Source organism: Gallus gallus, chromosome 19 (assembly GCF_016699485.2).
Source record: "Gallus gallus isolate bGalGal1 chromosome 19, bGalGal1.mat.broiler.GRCg7b, whole genome shotgun sequence".
NCBI classification, from domain to species: Eukaryota; Metazoa; Chordata; class Aves; order Galliformes; family Phasianidae; genus Gallus; species Gallus gallus.
In genome coordinates, this window is record NC_052550.1 from 783,208 (window position 1) to 803,116 (window position 19,909).

The 19,909-nt window shown below is 56.6% G+C and overlaps 2 protein-coding genes across 4 annotated transcripts in view; one reads left to right on the top strand and one right to left on the bottom strand.

Moving 5' to 3' along the window:
* The window catches only part of BAZ1B (bromodomain adjacent to zinc finger domain 1B), a 49,042-nt gene extending 37,701 nt beyond the window's left edge, over positions 1-11,341 (top strand). Inside the window, exons 14-20 of one of the 3 annotated variants that reach the window (XM_046902532.1) lie at positions 661-808; positions 2,420-2,567; positions 4,390-4,508; positions 6,810-6,961; positions 8,615-8,718; positions 9,227-9,543; positions 9,759-11,341. In XM_046902532.1, coding sequence (XP_046758488.1) covers positions 661-808; positions 2,420-2,567; positions 4,390-4,508; positions 6,810-6,961; positions 8,615-8,718; positions 9,227-9,543; positions 9,759-9,787 — 1,017 coding nt within the window. In that variant the 3' untranslated portion in view covers positions 9,788-11,341. Of the gene's footprint in view, positions 1-660; positions 809-2,419; positions 2,568-4,389; positions 4,509-6,809; positions 6,962-8,592; positions 8,719-9,226 lie in introns of all 3 variants that reach the window. The other 2 variants (XM_001233716.7, XM_015295903.4) reach the window with 2 other exon arrangements.
* Positions 11,342-14,328: 2,987 nt separating this feature from the next.
* FZD9 (frizzled class receptor 9) lies at positions 14,329-16,720 on the bottom strand. Its single transcript, NM_001276283.2, has one exon. The coding sequence runs from the start codon at positions 16,426-16,428 to the stop codon at positions 14,677-14,679; it is 1,752 nt and encodes a 583-aa protein (NP_001263212.1). The 5' UTR covers positions 16,429-16,720; the 3' UTR covers positions 14,329-14,676.
* Positions 16,721-19,909: the final 3,189 nt, after the last annotated feature.

A 19,909-nucleotide genomic window follows, 5' to 3' on the forward strand; every position in this document is an offset into this window, starting at 1 on the left:
GGAGCTGAGTTGGAGTTTTCACATGCTGCTTGCTGTGTGCAGACAGAGCACAAATCTGAGGCTGTCATCCTCACTTGCAGCTAATTCTGGGATTTCACACGTGCTGAGGTCATTCCATCTCAGGAGAGGGGCAGGTTTCATCTCTGGGGCTGTCACATCTGATTGTGGTTGATGTCACAGTCCGATTTGGCAAGGAGGACAGAGTGTGTGGCAGCTCCTGCTCATGGGCTCGAGCCTCTCTGCGGTATCCACTGGAGGGCAGCGCAGGCTGCTGCAATCCCTCTCACTTGAGTGATGCTGCCAGCTGCCTCCTGACTTTCATCCCACATTTTGCAGTGCTGGATTTCTACTTTTTATTTTCTTAGCCTGCCGATTATTTGGGTTAGACGTTCAGAGTAAGAATCTAGAGGAGTTCACGTTGGTTGTTCCAGCCTGGCCATAAAATGCAGCAGGGCTGTGCTACTATGAACAAACTGTCTGATCCAGTGAGCCTGGTTATGGATAAACCACAAGTAGGACTGCAGTGGCTATGTAGAAGGAAAGAAATACAAAGCTGAGTTTTGATTATTAAGGGCCCCAGCTAAAGGGTATAAAAACATCTTCAGACTGTAGCAAGCTGTGTCTGTGTGCTTTGTTGTAAGTTGTTAGGTCTGTCTGCAGGTTGCTTCAGCCATGGAGAAGTGGAAGACAGCAATCCGCGAGGCCCAGACATTCTCCCGTATGCATGTGCTGCTTGGGATGCTGGATGCCTGTATCAAGTGGGATATGTCTGCAGAGAATGCCAGATGCAAAGTGTGTCGCAAGAAAGGTATGCAACCCCACGCCTGCGTAACGGTTGGACGCTGTCACCTCTCCATGCCCTGCTTAGGCAACGTGCCCCTGTTGTTATCACTCTGTCTTTGGCTGTATTTTGAGTTTTGACCATCAGGATTTACACACTCAGAAGCATTGATCTCACAGAAGCGTTTGACCCTGACTTCCAATAAACCATTCTGATGAAACTGGTACGGAGAGTTGCAAAACATTACAGTGCTGCTATCCCCTGGATATTCAGGGTACTTGGACACAGGTTGTCTACAAATCCTTCTGTGGGAGCTTTTGTGCCACTGTCCATTTCTCAGTTTCATTTATGAGCTGGAATGGTCTGTGGGTATCTAAGCCTTGTCAGTTGATCCCATCTCTTACAGAAGGAACAAGCAAGAAGAGGCTGGGAAGGTTAATGCACCCTGTAACTGAATAGGAGAGAGCAGTGGGATGATGCTGGTTTGAGGCTAGAGTGGGAGTGGAACTGCTTGTCGAGCTGGAAGAAGCAAGCTCTTTGTTTCTTTTGTGAGAGCAGAGAAATGAAAATGTTTGCCTTTGGTCACTGCTCTGGTAAGGCTGGGGAGTACCCAAATAGGTGACAGGAGTATACTACGTGAAGGAGGGCTTGAGAATCCTGCAGGTGGAGGGGAAAGTTAGAAGGAGTGTTACCAGTAATTGAGTACTAGTTCTAGCGGAGTAAAAATTGTTCTGCCATAACCTCTCCTTTTGGATGGAAGCCTGGAGAAAAGAGCTTGGTAGCACATTCTGCCACATCATGTGCTTTTTGTCTCATTTTCTATTTGTTGAAACACTAGTGAGAAATGAGGGCAGACGGATCTGAGGGAAAACTGAGCCGCTTTCACTTACCAAAAGGCTGTGTTGTCCACTTCTGTAAAGAAATGAGCTGAACTGGTGCAACATCCTCCACTGTGGGGCCTCCAAACTAATGTGTAAACTGTCCTGTCCCCCAGTGAGAAGGGGATTGTAGGCAGATGTAGGAGAGGGATCACCTGAGACTAACAGATTATGATTTAACAGAACTCAAGAACTGGGACGTTAGGACATGCTGGCAAGCTCTCTGCACTTTTCAGTAAATGAAATAGCTGGCTCAGGACTATGTCCATGTTATCTTTCATCACTGAGAAGCACAGAGAGACTAGTTCTGCTGCATGCCTTTTTTTTTTTTTTTTCTTTCCTGTGGGCTTGCTACCTTAAGTAGAAAGAAAAATACTGTGCTGGTTGTTCATGCTGAGGCTAGAATTGCAATGGTTATGTTCCTAGCTTCTTGCTAGGCTCATGGGCATGCTAGGCTCTCTGCAGCATGCTTCTTTCCTCATGGTCAGTTTGGTACCTACTCTGGGTGAAATGTATTTGGCAGGTTTCTACCTTTGTCTTGGGTGAAATCTTTGCAGAGCAATGGACTTTGCTTTGTTTTTTCTTCAAATACTGCTTGTTTCCACAACAGTGGAAACTGAGAAGGAAGGGTCCCTGCTATCAGAGGGCACTTTGCATCTTTCTCTCACTGTGTTCTGACCTCCAGCCATGTGGCAGCTTCTTAAGTTGCGGATTGTGCAGGGCTGCGGCGCTCAGTTACAAGTAGGTTGCACTCTCCTAGGTGAGGATGACAAGCTGATCCTGTGTGATGAGTGTAACAAAGCCTTCCACCTGTTCTGCCTGAGACCGGCGCTCTATGAGATACCAGATGGAGAATGGCAGTGCCCAGCTTGTCAGCCTTCCACTGCCAGGCGCAGCTCCCGGGGCAGGTGAGTGGCACTCCTTTCCTTTGAGTTGTCACTGATGCAGATTTTTAGCCATGCTTTCACAAGAGAGCCAAAACAGCCTTAAACAGAGATCCTTGGAAAGAACTGAAGTAGCCAAGTTGACACAGTGGCTCTGGAGCAATGGAAGAGTAGTTTTTTTTAAGTTCAGCGCACTTGTGTTGTACTGACCCATGACATTTGATAAATAGTTTCAGTGTGGCAGTGAAAACACACACAAAACATCAACCAGTATTGTATGTGCTAAGGACTGTTTTGTTCACCTGAGCAACTAGTTGGGTTCCTTTTTCATGGGATTGTAGTGGGTAGCACTGCAACTCTGTAGTGCCCTGGGCTAAGTTATTTTTGTGGCCTCATCTAATTAAAGCAGACACTACTCCAGGCTGCAGCTCAGCCCCTATGTGCTTCTAAAAATCAGATAATGAAATGCAACCTTGGCACTTTTGCTTAACCTGATAAACACTGGCACTTTTATAAGGTAGGATCCATTGTAGGCTGCGGAGAGAATATGATTTGAGGAGGAATCAAAGTTGTTCTGTGCAGCAGAATTGAGTAGTTGTTTCCTGACAACAAGGGGCTGAGTTGCTTTGTGAACTATAGGCTGGAAGATAAATGTATGCAAAATGTATTTTTCTGCTTGTATTGTAAGCTAATTGCATGCTGCATCTCCCTGCTTGTCAGCAAGGTGAGGCTATCAAATAGCACCTGATGCATAAGCAGTCAACAGATCCTCTCATCCAGAGTAGCAGCACAATAGGAGGCGTACAAACTTGTAGCGTGCAGGTGGTGCACAGCCTTAAAAGTATTACTTAACTCCCTGGGCACCATTTAAGGGTTCATCAGGCTTGTTCCAGAATGACAGGGCTTTAATGCAGCTGTTCTAGCTTGCAGTCGTAGTTACTTTGATGTGGTGGAGTCACCTGCAAGCTGCTTGGCTGCTGGATGAGAGCCATCAGGTGGGGTAACACCTGTCTTGTTATCTGCTTTCTGCTCTTGTCTTCCTAGCTCAGTCAGGAAAAAAAATGCTGGCCTGCAAAGACTTATGCCCTGCTCTACTGTGGGAGCTAATTCTTATTCCATTTACTGCTCAAGCTGCCTTGTCTCCAGAGGACTGAGACTCCCACAGTAGCTTTGCCTTTGTCCCCATCTGCCTGTGCATGCTGCTTTGTTTTTCTGTTTTTATTATGATTTGAATGCTTTAACAGACGCATCCAGAAAGTTAGAACTGTCCCGGGCAGGGTCTTTGTGGCTTTGATGCCAGCACGTAAGAAGTCTGAACTGATGATTTTGCTCAGTAATAATGTGAAGCATAGCTGTGAATAACACTAAACAAGGTCTGTTTCCTCTAGTGACAGGGGAAAGCAGTAACGGGGAAATATTCCAGCAGGAGCCAAAGGAAAAAAAAAGCAACCCAAAGTTAAAACCATTGTAAAACTCCTTAGGTCAGGCTTGCAGATCTGGGTGAAACAGCAGCACTTGTTCTCAGGAAGGAGTAATTGTGCAGCAGTCTCAATGTCAAAATCCATTATCACATGGTTGTCTAGAACAGGAGTGAGGAAAAAGGGAGAAAAAGCACAGATTCAGCTGTTGGGGGTGTTCAAACTGTAGTCTGAGAAGTGGTCTTTTAGCTGTAGCTACAGCTTGGTTCTGTGGGAATACACTGGGTCACTTCAGTTTGGGTCAGGATGTTTATTTTACACACTGAGGTGGTCAGCAAGTCTGTGTGTGAACGAACAGTGCAGAGGGGCCCAGGGCTCCTCATACCCAGGTCCTGGTACAACAGGTGTATTTGCCTGCCTTGCTCTAGGAACTACACAGAGGATTCTGCTGAAGATGAAGGTGAAGAAGGTGAGGAAGCTTCTGATGAACAAGATGCTGAGGAAGAAGAAGAGGAAGAAGAAGATTATGAAGTCGCTGGATTGAAACGTAAGGCTTTGACCATGCAGGAAATTAACAGAGAATATTAAGACTGCCTTCAGTGTTCAAAGAATTGATCCAATTTTAGACTTGTTCTTTTTCTCACATGGAACAGGTTCTTACTGGGAAATGGGGGGATCACACAAGGGAAGGCCGTGACTGTGTGTTCCCTGGGGAGATGGAGTGAACTCTCTTCCATTTGTGACAAAGATAATGCTTCTAAGATTGAAACTGCAGTGAGCTCTTTCTCCTGCAAACACTACAGACACCTGTTCAGCAGTCAGCAGTAGCTGCAGCAGGGAAGGGTTAGGGAACAGCATTGCCTGTAACTGGTACTGGCAGTCTGTGCCTGCAGTGTGTCTTGGAAAACTGGAGCTTTGACCGCAACACCCCACACACTGCTCTTGCTTTTTCCCTTCCTACCATAAGCTCATAGTACCTTACATGCAGGATTTCTGGTGGTAAGGGGCCATTTTCAAGTAGTCAGACCAGGACTTCATCTGTCAGTTCCTGTGGGAAGGCACAGTAGTCAAAGTACAGCAAGGCCTGGACAGCCAACACCTGTCGGTTGCATACAGAGACCACTCAGGATACATAGCTGACTCACTCCTGAGTGGAGTAAAATAACATTTTTTAGACTCATCAGTGACCACTTATCTACCCCAGTGTGCAGTGCAATTTCTGGTATGCATATTGACTTTGTTTTTAAGGGAGTTTGAGTCTGTCTTGTTTGGGCGGCTCTGTGGCACTGAACAGCTCAGTCTCGGAACAGCACACAGCCAGCTTTTGCTTTCTGTCAAAATGTCCTTGACTGACATAAAATTAGCTTCAGCCTGTCTTAACCAGGGCAGATGGTGAAATTCAGAGACCAGGACCCAACGGATTATCCTGTATTCTTTCAGGGGTTTTTATCCGGGTCTATCAGTCTTGATTCCCCCTGCTTTATTCCGGTTTCAGGGGTGTTCACTGATACCCTGAATATGTGTGCTGCTTGTTGTTCTGTGGTGTATCCATGTCCACACTTGGAGTATGTTCAGCCTATGTTGCGCAGCCAAGTCAGGAGCAAAGCCAAGGTTTCCAAACAATAGCTTAAGAGTTACAGTCACTAAAAATAAAGCACTAAATGCAACCCCGTGGTTTTAAAGAGCATTAATGTGGAAAGGTCACTGTGGAAAACTTTTGTTTTAATAGAGAAGTCCCATTAATCCTCGTGGCGTTTATCCTGAGGGATATAACCTAGAATGTTGGATTGTCAGACATCTGACACATGCCTCATGCTTGACACACAAGCAGGAGTGACAGCAGGCAGACGGCCCGCTGCCCTGACACACGCTGCTCCTGTGGCGGGGGGGCAGGAAGGGTGATTTATTGGGCAGGGCTGGATTAGAGGCTGCAGATGGAGCACTGCAGCACGCTGGATGTGGCTTGCTCAGACCCTTATGACCAGATGGAAGGAGCTTGGCTGCGGAGGAAGATCTACACATTCCCCTGATACAGAGAGAAACTTAAGACAAGGGACTTCAATGGCATGCTTATATTTCCATCGGCGTAACGCTCTGACAGGCAGACTCACAAACGAGCAGAGCGTTTCTGCGGGACATAATGCAGCAGCTCCCATCTTGGGGAATAAAATCCCATTGTTTCCCACTTGCAGCGTGCGGAGCAGCTCCCTGCTGCAGTAACACGACACTCCCTCTGTGCACAGTTCACTTTTCAGGGGGGCTTAGCAACTGGCTTATCCCACTGTGTGGGCCACTTGTAAGCGCTTGGCAGAGCACCCTGAGGGGCAGCAGGAACCCAAAGGAGGTCTGCGGGTCCCTGCGCCCAGTGCTTTTCAAAAGGAGGTTGCAGTCATGTTTAAAACAAATGTCTGTCCTCCACCCTCCCTCAAGTCTGGATACACAAGGGTTTCAGCACTTCATTCTGCAGACCTTTGTTGCAACACTCAGAAAGCAAGCAAAGTTTTGGGGCAGAGGAGCTGGAAGCCTCCAGATGTCCCACAGAAGCTGGGATCTGCTGGAGGCTGGCATGCGTGACCACCCTTAGACAGAAAGCTGTTGCCAGACAGCAGTGGCCTTTTTTTGGATGTGAGCTATTACCAACATAGCTCATCTGGAGGGGGTATTGAGCACAGCTGACAGGGGCATGTGCTGAGAGTGAGGATGGTGACAAAAAGCCGGGTCATTGCCATCATCTGTGCGTTTGCTGTGCTGTGAGTGAGGCTGTCTGGCGCTACAGCTGTGCACAGGGCTTGTGATCTCTGCTTCCAGGTTAACCCATTCCTCTAAGCCACTGGCTTATGTGTTTCAGTGAGACCCAGAAAGGCAGCCCGCGGCAAGCAGAGCACAGCCATGTACTCCTCGAGGCAGGGAAGGCACCAAAGGAAGAAGCAGTCGCTGCACCCTGCCAGGGGACCCCGGCAGCGGGCTGCACCTGTCAACAGCGCAGACATTGATGAGCTGGTAAGAGCCAAATTGCTCCCCGGGGGCTGCTCACATCATGAGTTATAAACGAAACAGGTGTCACACTTCCTCCCCTCCCCTTCCCAAAGAAATACCCTGAATTGTACTGTGAAACCTGTGCTGGGCTGGGGGTGGGTTAACAAAGGAGGCATATCCTTAAGGGCCCGGTGCACACAGAGCAGAGATATGCCAGGCATCTTTCCCCAGCCGCTTTCACACATTGTCCCCCTTGATTAGCAGGCAGCCTGCAGCTTGTTAAAGGGTTTTAAATAGCATCCATATGTCTCAGCAGAGAGGTGGGGGGATCGAGGAGGTCCTGGATGGTCAGAGAATGCCAGCAATGTAGGACCCTCACTCCCCAGCCTTGGCCGTTTTCTGACAGTTGTTGTGTGTATGGTCACTCCCCAACCTCCAGGACATAATTCAGCTGGCTTAGGTTTCACTTGACATTTAAAGAATAAAACCTTCTGTTCCTGAACAGAGCAATCTTGTGTGTGCGTGCTGTGCTGGTTGTCCTGGGGAGGGCCACACTGCAGCGGATATGTGAGGATACCAGAGCTCCGTGGGCCACATCACAGGCTCCTGCTCCATCTGCCATCTGTCTGCTGAGCACCAGTGTTGGTGCTGCAGGTGTATCCTGCCACTCTTCTTGAGTGGTGTGATCATGGTCTTCAAGCTTCTTGTGCTGGTTGTGGGTGGGCTGGCTGCTGGATCTGCAGCATCCTTCTAGCTGGTCCGTGTTACAGAGTGGAGGGCAACCAAACCAGCAAGCTCAGTACAGGCTCCCCCAGCCAGCATAGTGAAATACTCAGGTGGGGAAAAATGTTAGGGAACAGCTGGGTCGGGAGCTCTGAAAAACTGTCTAGGGCTCTTCCACAAACTGTTTGTCCTGTGAAGAGATGAAAGCTGGCTCAGAAATGGCTCCATGTGTTTTGGAGCATTCCCATCGTAGACATATCTCCAGCAAAGCGATGCCTCATGAGCTGTGTGGGCAGAGCTGAGGAGGTCTCCCTGTGCTGGCGGTTGACCTACAGCTCTGCAGGCAAATGACTGACCTTGTGTTACTCCTGCGTACAGGACAGCAACGCCGGAGGCATCAGCTGCTCTTTGGTATTTAAGATGGCAGAGTAGGCTCTGCCATGGGCCTGTCAGTACAGCCACACAAGTGCTGTTCCCCTCTGCCTCTCACATGCTGTCCACCAGGGGCTTATAGAGGGAATTTACACTCTGCGTTTGCTATCTGTATTCTTTGGCTGCTTGCTTTGACCATGGTGTCTTTGAACCTATCTTGAAAAAGCTTGCTGCCCTCAGTGAAAAGAGGCTGCTTGTGAGCTATTCCCATCAGAGCTTCTCTATGGGGCTCCCATTATGTAACTCAAGCTCCCACCACATGTTTTGGCTGTTACTATCAAAGGTTCCACAGCAGAACACTTTGGATTATTGCGGAAGATGGCTACATTTGAAAAACCTGACATTTTTTCCTGCAGCACTTCTGCACATTCCCACACGACGAGACACTGGCTTGTAAGCAAGAGGATTGAAACGAAAAGCTCTGCTAGGAACTAGCTGCTTTACCCTAGAAACTGTTTGCTGAACACTGAAGCTCATGGTGGTTCCCCTCCTTTTAACAGCATCCCTCCTTTGTGTGGGCAGGTCCTTCAAACAAGGAAGACAGCACGTCGCCAGAGCCTCGAGCTGCAGAAGTGTGAGGAAATCCTCAGCAAGCTGATCAAATACCGCTTCAGCTGGCCCTTCAGGTGAGGGGAGGTGGTCTCCTGTGTGCACACAGGACTGTTGGTGTGGGGACGCCATGCTGCAGTTCCACTGGATCCACTGTCTGGTCCTGAATCCTGAGTTAGGTCTTACAAGTTACACTTGGGAAGAAAGGGAGTGAATCTGCTCTACAGCACCATGGTCTCAGTCCTCTGCTGGACTGGAGACCTGGGGTCCCTCTGGTGCAGGATAACAGAGCGTGGTAGGTTGTGGGACAAGGGCAGGAGGATGGGATCAGTTTTCAGCAGCCCCCAGGGTTTGCAGGCAGTGCTGCACGGAGCCATACCTGCTGTGTCCCTGTACTACTCTCCTTCCTGTCATCAGTTCTGTGCCCACTGCAGGGTTGACATGTCTGCTGCTGCTGAGGTACTTGGGTTTGCTATGGCACTGTGGTGGGGTGTGGGTTGGGGCTGCTGTTCACATTGACAGCTCTGCACTGCGCAGTGCCAGGGCTCCTCATTTTCTTCTTCTTTGTGGCTCTTCATTCATCAGGGAGCCAGTGACCACAGAAGAAGCCGAAGATTACTGTGAGGTCATCAGCAACCCCATGGACTTCCAGACTATGCAGAGCAAGTGCTCTTGTGGCAATTACCGCTCAGTGCAGGAGTTCCTCTCTGACATGAAACAGGTGTTCTCCAACGCCGAGCGCTACAACCAGAACGGGAGTCACGTACTGTCCTGCCTGGAGAAGACGGAACAGTGTCTGATTGACATGGTGCACAAGCACCTGCCTGGCCACACCTATGCACGCAGAAAACGCAAGAAGTTCTCTGCCGGTTGCCAGGGACTGGAGGAGCAGGAAGGGGACAGTGAGTCAGAGCCCCTTGAACATTCCCGGGGGCGGAGAAGGAAGAAGTGAGGGATGGCGGGGGGGGGGACTAGGGGGAGAGCCAGAGCTGGAGCAGGCCTTCTGGTGCTGCTGGGCAGCAGGATGGGTTGTCTGGAGGGAGTTAAGAAGCAGCAGGGCACTTCGCTATTAATCCAGCCTTTCCTTTGGCCCATCCTAACTTTAATTTTTCTGCAGTTTCCTCAAATGATTTTGTCATCCATTGAACGAGCAGAGTTGACGTAACCGCTTCCTACAAATTATGCAGAGATCATACATGTCTGTCCTTCCAGGAGGGGAAGGCGGGAGGGCAAAGGAAAGGCCTGGCCAAAGCCTGACTGGGCAGGGGAGCACGAAGCCTACTCCAGCTCCAGCCCCGCTGCTGCCTCGGGATCTACTGCCTGTGCTGTGACATCGGCCCTGAGCTGTGCAGGGAGGGATCGTGTTGCTCCACGGACAGACTGGGTGCGACCAGGCCAATGGGCTGCTAGTTCTTGTATGTATATATTTATATGGCGTTAATTGTGAGCCCCCACTGAAGGGCTGCGTAGCGAGCAAGCACTTACGTTTATGGAGACACGGCTTTCACCAGCATCCTCACACAATTGGCTTCGAGGTGCTCTCGCTTTCCCCCCCCTCTCTTCTCGGGGAGCGATCTCTGGAGTTGTGCTCCAAAGAGGTCTTCCGAGCTCAGCTCTGTGCGGAGGTGGCAGAGTAGGCAGTAGGTTTCCCTGCTCACCTTGACCAGCACGCAGTCGTAGCCCCTTGGATGAACCGAGTGCCAGAAGCATACGGGAGAGTGTAGTTTTCTGCACACCCCCGGGGGAGCTCAAGGGCAAAGGGAGCAGCAGAAACATGTTCTGTTTAACTTTTTAAATTAATTTTCTAGTAATTAAAAGTGGCTTGTTTCTAGCTGTGATCTTGTATAAAGAACACCTGTAAGATACCGTTGTCTTGCTTTGGCACATGTACAGTTTATATCAAATGGTGTTTGCTGTATATTTTCCCCCTCTGAAAACTCATTTTCCTATCAGTAGCTGGAGCCACTCTGCGGGCACTCGTGAGGGTCCCCGGTCACTCTCCAGCTGTGCTCTCATCTCCTGTAGTCACACCTCCCTTAGCTCACCTCCCTTGCACCCCTGGGTGCCGCAGGGCTGTCCCGCTCTGGATGTGTCCCAGCAGTGGGCTCTGCCATTTGGCACACCGACTTTTCTCTAAGAAAAGAGTGTTCTTTAATCACCTCTCCATCATGACGGATTACGATCATACAATCAGGGCTTGAACTTTTTATTACGGAGTTCTGCAGTTTGGAACAAACTAGCCACAGGGCTGCTCTGTCCTGGCTTTTGTAACACGGGAAACCAAAAGCAGCTGTTGCAGCTCCTGTGATTTGAGCATAAGAGGATCCTCAGTGACAAGTTGCAGCCTAGTTTTGTGGAGTTTTTGGTTTGTTATTTTGTTAAGAGGTATTTGATTCAGTTCTGGACTGCTGAAGGCTGCAGCAACAAGACACGTTTCCAGCCACCTCCCCCCACCCCAGCCTCAGCTCCTGCCCCACAGAGTAGCACTGACGTTTGTATCTCGCACGTCCCCATCAGAGGCCATGTTTTGTCCTGTTAATAGAGAACATTTTCTGCAGGTCCTACACAGTGAAACCTTTGGAACCGTACGTTTTTTAAAAATAAATGTCATTTGTGGGGGGAGGGGGGTTTCTCCTAAGGGCTGTACTTGTAATAAGTTGGAAAACTAAAAAATAAACATTATGTACTTGTGTTTGTAAAGCTGCCTCACAGCGCATCCTTTGTGGTACCCTCTGCTCGTGCAGCACTGTGGCCTCGCGCCTCCTGGAGTCACTGCTAAGAGGCCCAGAGGAGCACTGAGCTGTGTCGGGTCAGCTCACAGCTCTGCAGAACCCACTTCTGGGCCAAACTCTGCTTGGGTTGGGTGGCATCAGCCCCTGGCCGTGTCTCTGCTCCAGGCAGTGGGTATGGCTGTGCTGGGGCTGCGTTCACTGCGCTGAGCATTGGGTTAATGTTCAGGCATAGAGCTGTGTGTTCTGAGCTGGCATTTTGCAGCCACAGCTGTTTGCTGCAGTTCTGAGATGGCCAAGGCCTGTTCTGTGTGTGTCTGACCAAACAGCCATCACATCCCTTACCAGCAGGGCCGGGACGCTGCTCTGCTGAGCTTCAGAGGCAGGGGAAGGAGCTGATGTACACCTGGCAGCTCTGAAGTGAAGGTGTTTGCCAGAGTTTTCCTGCACTTCTCCCAGTGCCAGAGGAACAAGAGGGTGATGCTTTCCAGGGCAGTGCTGTCACGCTGGGGCACTGACCACAGCCCCCTGAGCTCCAGTGTGGTCTGGCAGTTGGGGCTGAGGAGCCCTCGGTGGGTCTGGGGGCTTCAATGGATAAATTGAAGCAACGGATTCAATTATCCAGGCAACGGATAAATATTCTTTGCGCAGAGAAATCTCATCCCCGTGCCACGAGCAGTGGGCTCACTGCTGGATGTGCAACAGGACCTGGGCAAACCAGAGTGTGACGAAGGCTGGGATGTTTCCAGGCCTTGGCGTGGAGACCTCACACCAGCATCTGCTGCGAGACCTTTTCTGAGCCCTGCTTTTTATAGCAGCCCTGCATGGCATTACCGCCCCGTGAGACCCTATAAATAGCCGTCCCCTGGCTGGTGGGCGGCCGTGGCACCCGCTGCACCCACTGCAACGCTGGGCCTGGCCTGGGACCCAGCAGGGCTCGAGCCACAGCATGGCGGCCAGTGAGCTTCCCAGGCTGCAGAGGAGCCGGCCGGGCTGCTGGGGCTGATAGCGGGCGGTGGGCAGGCGGTGATCAGGCGCCGGCGGCCCCGCGCTGCTGATAGCTGAGGCCCGGTGGGACGCGCTTATCTGGGCGAGCGCCTGAGAGGCAGCAAGACTTGGCAAGTGGCAGGGTGCTCAAGGGCAGGCTGTCCCCACGGGGCTCCGTGAGCCACACAGGAGCTGGGACGACCGCAGGATGCAAGCAGGGATGCAGAGCTGCCCCCAGCCCTTCGCTGCCCTACGTCTGTGCTCAGGCGCGTGGTGCAGCACAGTCTGGGGCTCAGTGTAGCTCAGGGCTCAGCCCCACAGCGGCCTCGGCTGTGGGGGGTCGGTGCCTGGGGCGCATCTCTGCCACCAGCTCTGGCCCAGGTGAGCGGCTCCTGCCCCGCCTGCGCCCTGCGCCGGACTTTGGAGTCTATCCCTGAGCCAATATTGACTCTCCCACCCCAGGTCTCAGTCCCGTTATCTGCCCACACCGCCCCTCCACGGCAGCTGGGGGACCTGGGAGGCTGCAACCCCTCGGCCTGGGGGGGACCCCTGTCCAGGGACGGGGCTGACTGCCCACCTGCCGGAGGGCCGCAGTACCATCACACAGTGCCCTGGGCCGGCAGCAACCTCGCTGGGCACCAACGGACACAGTGGTGTCACAGAGCCCCTGCACAGCGCTGTGCGCCCACTGCCGCCCCTCCGTGCTGCCTACTGCTCTGCTCCGCACACTGCCGCCAGCACCGCTCCCGGGGGAGTGGTGGGTTTCTCAGATCCATCGCTCAACTTCTCCCAACGTCCCAACACCCCCAGGGGCGGTGGAGGGCGGATTAAAGGCACTTCCCAACATCAATTGCGGCAGCGACGCGCACACAAAGCCCCGCTCAGCACTGCGGTGCAGCATTGAAGGGCTGCATCGCATCCCCGCTGCGGGCTGGGCTGGGGCTGGGCTCACACCCCGGGCCTCCACTATTGCCCCTTCATAGCCACGTGATGCTGCAGTGCCATCAGCAGAGCCCTGCACAACTCCTCCAGCCCCACAGCGGATGTCTGCGGGGCACCAGTGAGCTGGGAGCGACCTCAGCAGCACAGTGCTGCTTGGCGGGGATGCTCAGCGCAGTGCCAGCGCGGCCTGCCAGCAGCAGCTGGGGCTGGGGGCACGCAGAGGACACAGCCCCCACAGGCCGCACCCTGAGCCTGCAGCTCCTACGGGGGCTCTGGGCTGCCGGGACTGGTGGGCAACAACCTGTGTGTGCTGAGGCGGCTGCTCAGAGATGGAGAGACGGGCAGCCCACGTGCGGCTCATTAGCTAGAAATGATAGGACGGAGACTTCCATCCCGTCCCGCAACCCCTACCCGCGGAGGGGCTGGGCCCAGCTCTCCCCATTGGCAATGGGAGCCCGCTGGCTGCAGCCAGGCACGGGCACCCCACAGCCACGGCCCTCCCCGGCTCCCTGGACAGCCCCAGGGCAGTGGCCACAGCCCCACCAGGACTGCCCAGCTCCTGCCCCAACCCAGCACCACCAGCTGAGGGTTGAGTTTCCCCCGGGACAATGGGGAAGGCGAGATGGGATTGTAACTGGAGCAGGGGATAAATAAAGCTGCCCAGAAGTTTCCATGACCCGCACCTCGGGCTGCTGCTTGGCACACCGAGGCCAAACCCCGTCCCCCAGCCCAGCGCTGGGCTCCTGGCCCCGCACTGCCCCAAGACCACAACGGCACGGCAGCCCCACAGCTCCAACCAACACCACTCAGCACTGAGCGCTGAGCGGAAAACATTATTCACCACGTGAGGCTCTGTGCTGGCAGACGGGTTGGGATGCAGGACTGAGGTTAGGGCCATCCTGACTCCTCTGGGGGCTGCTCCCCACCGCCCGGCCAGGCCAGCCCCGCACGCTGCCCACACCGCAGCGCCAGCGAGCTCTGCACGGCCGCCTTCAGCCCCTCGGTTCCTGCACACAGCACAAAGCTCGGTTGAAATAACACATCCAGGGTTTATTGTTTTTTCCATTCCTCGCAGCTAATGATTAAAAAAAAAAAAAATCTAAAATAAATTACAGAATTAAATAAACATGAACTGGATTATTCCCCTTCCTGCCCCGGCCCCGGCCGCCCCCCAAAGAAAGCGTTAGAACAGTCACTGGATTTGGCAACAGCAACAACAACAGAACGATCCCTAGGAAAAGCAGCAAGCTGTCCGGGCCGGGCACTGCAGTGGGCAGCCCACCCCCGCGCGCCCCCCATTCGGCCCCACAGCAGCCCCGGGGCTCAGCCCTTACCCGTGGCACTCTCTCGGCACCGCCCCGGAGCGGCAGCGCCGTGCTAGACGTGTGTCGGGTTGTCCAGGTACGGGTCCGTCTTGGTCATGTGCAGCATGACGGTGGGTGCCTTGTAGTGGCAGTGCACCCCGCCGCAGCTCACCCCGCTGCAGGGCTTGCCCCTCGTCCTCACGCCCAGCTTCCTGTTGCACAGGCTCTGCCAGGTCTGCAGCGTCTTGGAGCTCCACACCCACACCCCGCTGGTGATGCCCACCACCAACGACATGAAAATCTTTAGCATAAAGACAGCCACGGTGGGCACCGAGGCCTCCAGCGAGCAGTCGGCTGCGCGTCGGCCAGGCAGCGGCACACAGCCGCGCTCCAGGGCACGGAGGTTCCAATAATCCACGTTCAGGCGCTCGTAGAAGTAGCAGACGATGACGCAGGTGGCCGGGACGGTGTAGAGGATGGAGAAGACCCCGATCTTCACCATCAGCTTCTCCAGCTTCTCCGTGTTGGTGCCGCCCGTCTTCATGATCTTCCGGATGTGGAAGAGGGCGACGAAGCCAGTGAGGATGAAGGAGGTGCCCACCACCAGGTAGCACGAGAGCGGGATGAGGACGAAGCCGGTCAGCGCGCTGACATCCATGCTGCCCACGTAGCACAGCCCCGTCAGCTCGTCCCCCGCCACCTTCCGCATGGTGAGGATGACGATGGTCTTCATGGCCGGGATGCCCCAGGCGGCCATGTGAAAATAGCTGCTGTGCGCCTCGATGGCCTCGTGCCCCCACTTCTTGCCGGCAGCCAGGAACCAGGTGAGGGTGAGCACGACCCACCAGAGCGAGCTGGCCATGCCGAAGTAGTAGAGGATGAGGAAGACGATGGTGCAGCCCGTGCTCTCCAGCCCCTCCTGGATGATGTAGAGCTCGCCGTTCTCCCGGTCGCAGGCGATGGTCTCGGCCCCCGCCACCGAGCGGATGATGAAGGCCACTGAGTAGACGTTGTAGCACATGGAGAGGAAGATGATGGGTCTCTCGGGGTACTGGAAGCGGTGCGGGTCGAGCAGGAAGGTGAGCACGGTGAAGGCGGTAGAGACGAAGCAGAGGGTGGACCACACGGCCATCCAGACGAAGGCAAAGTCCTTGTCCTCGCGGGACCAGTAGACGTCCACGCCGGGCGAGCAGCGGGGCGCACAGGAGAGGCTCTTCTCCACGTACTGGAACTTCTCGGGGTTGTCGCAGGCTCCCAGCCCGTTGGGGCCACGGCCCTCCGCGGAGCCCGGCGGCCACGGCCGGGGCGCGACAGGCAGCATGCCCTGGCCCTTGTGTGGCTCCGCGGCTGAAGCGTTCTCGGGGGCCTCCATGCAGAGGGCGTTGGGGTCGTTCTTGGTGGGCAGGCGGCCGCAGTCGAGCGACTCGGGCCAGCCGAAGTTGAACTGCTCCATGATGGGGACGCACTTGTGGCGCGCCTGCTCGCACATGGGGCGGCAGGCGGGGATGCTGGCGCTCACCTGGTCGGTACACATGGGTGCGTAGAGCGAGCAGAGGAAGAAGCGCAGGTGGACGTGGCAGCCGTACTCCACCAGCGGCGCGAACTCGTGCAGCTTCAGGGCGGCCTCGCGCTGGCTCTCGTGGCCCAGCAGGTTGGGCATGCGGGTCAGGTTGTACCCGATGCCGCGGCACATGGGGATGTCCACGGGCTGGCACCGCGCCGCCCGGCCCCGCGCCGCCTCCAGCGCGCCCAGCTCCAGCCCGCGGCCGGCGGCCGCCAACTGCCACAGCACCGACAGCGCGAGCCGGAGCCGCAGCGCCGCCATGGCCCGACCCGCGGCTACAGCGCCGCCATGGCCCGGCGCGCCCGCGCCCCCGCGCGCCCCCGCGCCCCCGCGCCCCGCGGCGGCCCCGCGCCGGGGCAGCGCCCGCCGCCCTCCGCCGCGCCGCTCTCCATGCGGCCCCGCGCCGCGCCGAGCCCCGCCGAGCCCCGCGCAGGGCCCGGCACCGCGCCCGCCCCGCGCCGCGCCGGAACGCCCCTGGGGCGGGGCGGGGGCGGGGCCGGCCCGGGCCGCCCGCGCGGATCCCCCGTCGGCGGCCGTCGGCGACGGGAGCGGCCGCGGCTCCGCGGGCGGCGGGCGGCGCGGGCGGCCGCTCGTCGGTCGCCGGAGGCCGCCCTGCCGCGGTTCCCTCCCGCCGCGGGGCCGTGCGGGCGTCCCGGGGCTGTGGCGGAGCGCCGCCCCACGGCGTGCGCTGCGGGCCGCGCCGGGGGCGCCCCCCACCCGTGGGCTCCGCTGCGGGCCCGGCGCGGAGGTGGCGCTCCGTCCGTCCCGCGCCCCTCCCGTCCCGCTGCCGCTGCGGGCCCCGCAACGCTCCTCCGGCAGCGCCGCGCGGAGGGGCGCCCGGCGGTGCCCGCAGCTCCCGGTGCCTCCGGGCCGCGAAGGGTTAACGAGGGGCGAACTCGCAAATAAATGTCTTTTAATTTAATTTCGCTTTAATATGTAAAACTGTTGCTCTTGGCAGGGGGTGCCGCAGCCCGGCCAAAAGCAACACGTGCGTTTGCGGAGTCCAGGGGCTCCTTTCCACGTAGAGGAGCGGCCGTCGCGCACCTCCGTCCCACGCCCCGCGGTGCCCCGTGGGATGCCCGGCCCCGCGCGGGGCGCACAGCGGAGGGTCCGGGGGTGTCCTCACCGCCCCGGCCCCGCAGATCAGGCAGGGGAGCGCCGGGGCGGCCGTGGGGCGGGGGGGGCGCACGTGGAGCGCCGTGCCCACGACACCGTGGCTGCGCACAGAAGCTGAGGTCTCCGGCGGGTCTGGAAGCCTCGCAGTGAAAACAAGAACACCAGGTAGAGCAACACGGCGGATTTATGGCTTTGGAAGCGTCCCTGGGCTGTGAATCCAATATCAATAGCTTGAATAAAGAAATCACAGAGGCTGCACAGAAATCTGCCCGCGAAGCGTCCAGGCCGGCGGAGCGGGGCCGTATGACAGGAGCCTGTGGTTCCTGGCAGCAGCTTTGCCCCATTTCCTTTCTTCCCGTCAACAGTGCTCGCAAACCTGTGCGAGATCCTCAGCGAGGGGAGGGGGGAAGGAGCGGGAAGGCCACGGGTCGAGAGCAGTCGCCTGGCGCTGCCGGGCTGCACGGAGAGGCTGCGAGACGCCCCCAGAACGTGCACGGATGGGACGTGGGCGTGGGATCCTGGGCATCCCCCACGGCAGCAGCAGCGGGGGTGGCCCCTGCCTCAGAGGGAGCGACGGAGCAGGGGAGGGGGCACGATGGAGGAGGTGGTGGAGGAGGAGAGGGTCCCACAGGCTCTGCACCTTGGCAGGGGCAGCTGGGACATACGTGGGGACACGCAGACCCACGTGCCCGCTGGGCTCTGCACTCCCCGATGGCTCTGCTCTGCCCTGGGCACAGTGCTGTGGTACTCCCAGCTCTCCCCGGTGCTTTCAGGCAGGGGCTGTAGTAAGGACCGAAAGACCCAAAAGCACCCTCAGCTCCAAAGGACCCTCTGCTGTCGGTTGCAGCCCGAGGGAGGGCGAGGGCGCAGCTCTGCAAGGATCCGGGCAGCAAATTTTCCCTTCCCAAAGAATTTCACAGGAATAGCTGGTGTGAAAGGCCAGCTGGGTCGATTTCAAAGGGATGCCAGCACCAGGGCCGGATGGGCTGCGGAGCAGCTGGAGGGGTCCATCCTCGGAGAGCCCACCCAGCTGCAGGCTGGCACCCACTCGGGCACCCATGTGGATGGGGGTTCTCGCTGTGGCCACGCTGTGCTTTGCCAGCAGTGTTGGGAGTCCTCCAGCCCGAACCCTCCCGTTCCTGCACAGTGCAGATACACCCAAGCTGGGGCAAAGCAGGCACTGCTCTGCGCCCTGTGGCTCTGTGGCTCAGTGCTGAGATCCCTCTGTTGGTGTGCAGCAGTGGGGTGGGAGGGCAGGGGGTTTCTGGGGACAGACAGTGAAGAAATGGGGCAGGAATCTGACACTGGCAGGAGATGGGCAAAGCAGAGGGACTTCGTGGCACTGCTCCTGCCCCAGCTGGCACCGGCGGAAGGGAAAAGCCATTTCTTCCCTGACTCAGGCATTAATTATAGCAACGCAACGAGAACCCTGGCAGGGGGGAATTAACAGCCGTGCTCATCCTACACCCAAGCTGCAGCTATTTTTATGGCTTCATGAGACTGTGCAGCATGTCACCAGGCAGGCAGCCCCGTCCAGGAAGGGCACTGCGGGCACTGTGGGCAGAGAACGATGGGCCCCGGGGGTCCCGCTGTGCCCAGCCCCACACCCCGCAGCTGTGTGCTCAGACACCCAGAGCCTGGCGTGAGCACCCTGCAGGAAGGGCCGTCCCCTCCTTGTGTCACCCCCTGCCATCTGCATACCAATGTCCTGGCTGGCACGGCAGGGCTGTCACGCTCCACTGGTCCCCGTGCCAGGCTGGTGAGAGGTGCCAAAGGTGCCGCAGATCCCTGAGGGGCCGCAGAGCCCCATCCATGTCCTCCCAGCCCAGAGCCAGGACATGGCCTGACCCAACGTCCGTCTCATTCCAATTATTCCCCCGTCCCCTGGTGCAGAGGGACAACCCTGCTGTGCCAACTGTCCCCTGCAGGACACAGCCTGCCTGCTCCCAGGCAGCGATGCCGATGCCTCTGCTGCACCACAGAGGAGGTTTGCAAAGACATTTCCTGGAGGATTTGGGATTTTTCCCCTTTTCCCTTTGGCGTGCGGTTTCAGTAACTCTAGCAGCTGTGATGAAGAAGGTCAGCAGGAGCCACGCCGGTGGCAAGCCTGGAGGAGCTGCAGGCTGAGCCACGTGCAGCCCCCATCACCTCGCTCACCACCCACAGGCCTTGGCAGCGGCCGTTCACTCTGACCCCTACTGATGGCAACATCCCCGCTCAAAGCGGCTGCCTCCCATGGGCCGGTGAAAGGCTGCCGCTCGCTGCCAGCTGCCGGAGCCCGGCAGGAGTGGGTCACAGCCACCAAACCAGGCCATGGGGCGCCTGCCCCGCGGCTGACCCTCGGCGCTGCCCGGTTTCCTGGCAGAAGAGGCAGAGGAGGAGCGCGGTTTGGAGCAGGCAACGCTGTGCTCCCAGGTGACGTTCCAGGCTAGCACAGAAGCCCTTTCATCCCCGGCGCTGCTGCCTGCCCGCTCCGGCATGCCTGCAACCCACCTGCGGTGCCAAAACGGAGCTCAGCCCCAGGCTGCCCCATCCCACAGCCCCGCGGTGCTCCCGGCACGCCGGTGTCGGCACCGGCCCGGCGCAGGCACACACTCGGCTCTTTCTTTGCCTGGCCCGGGCCCCT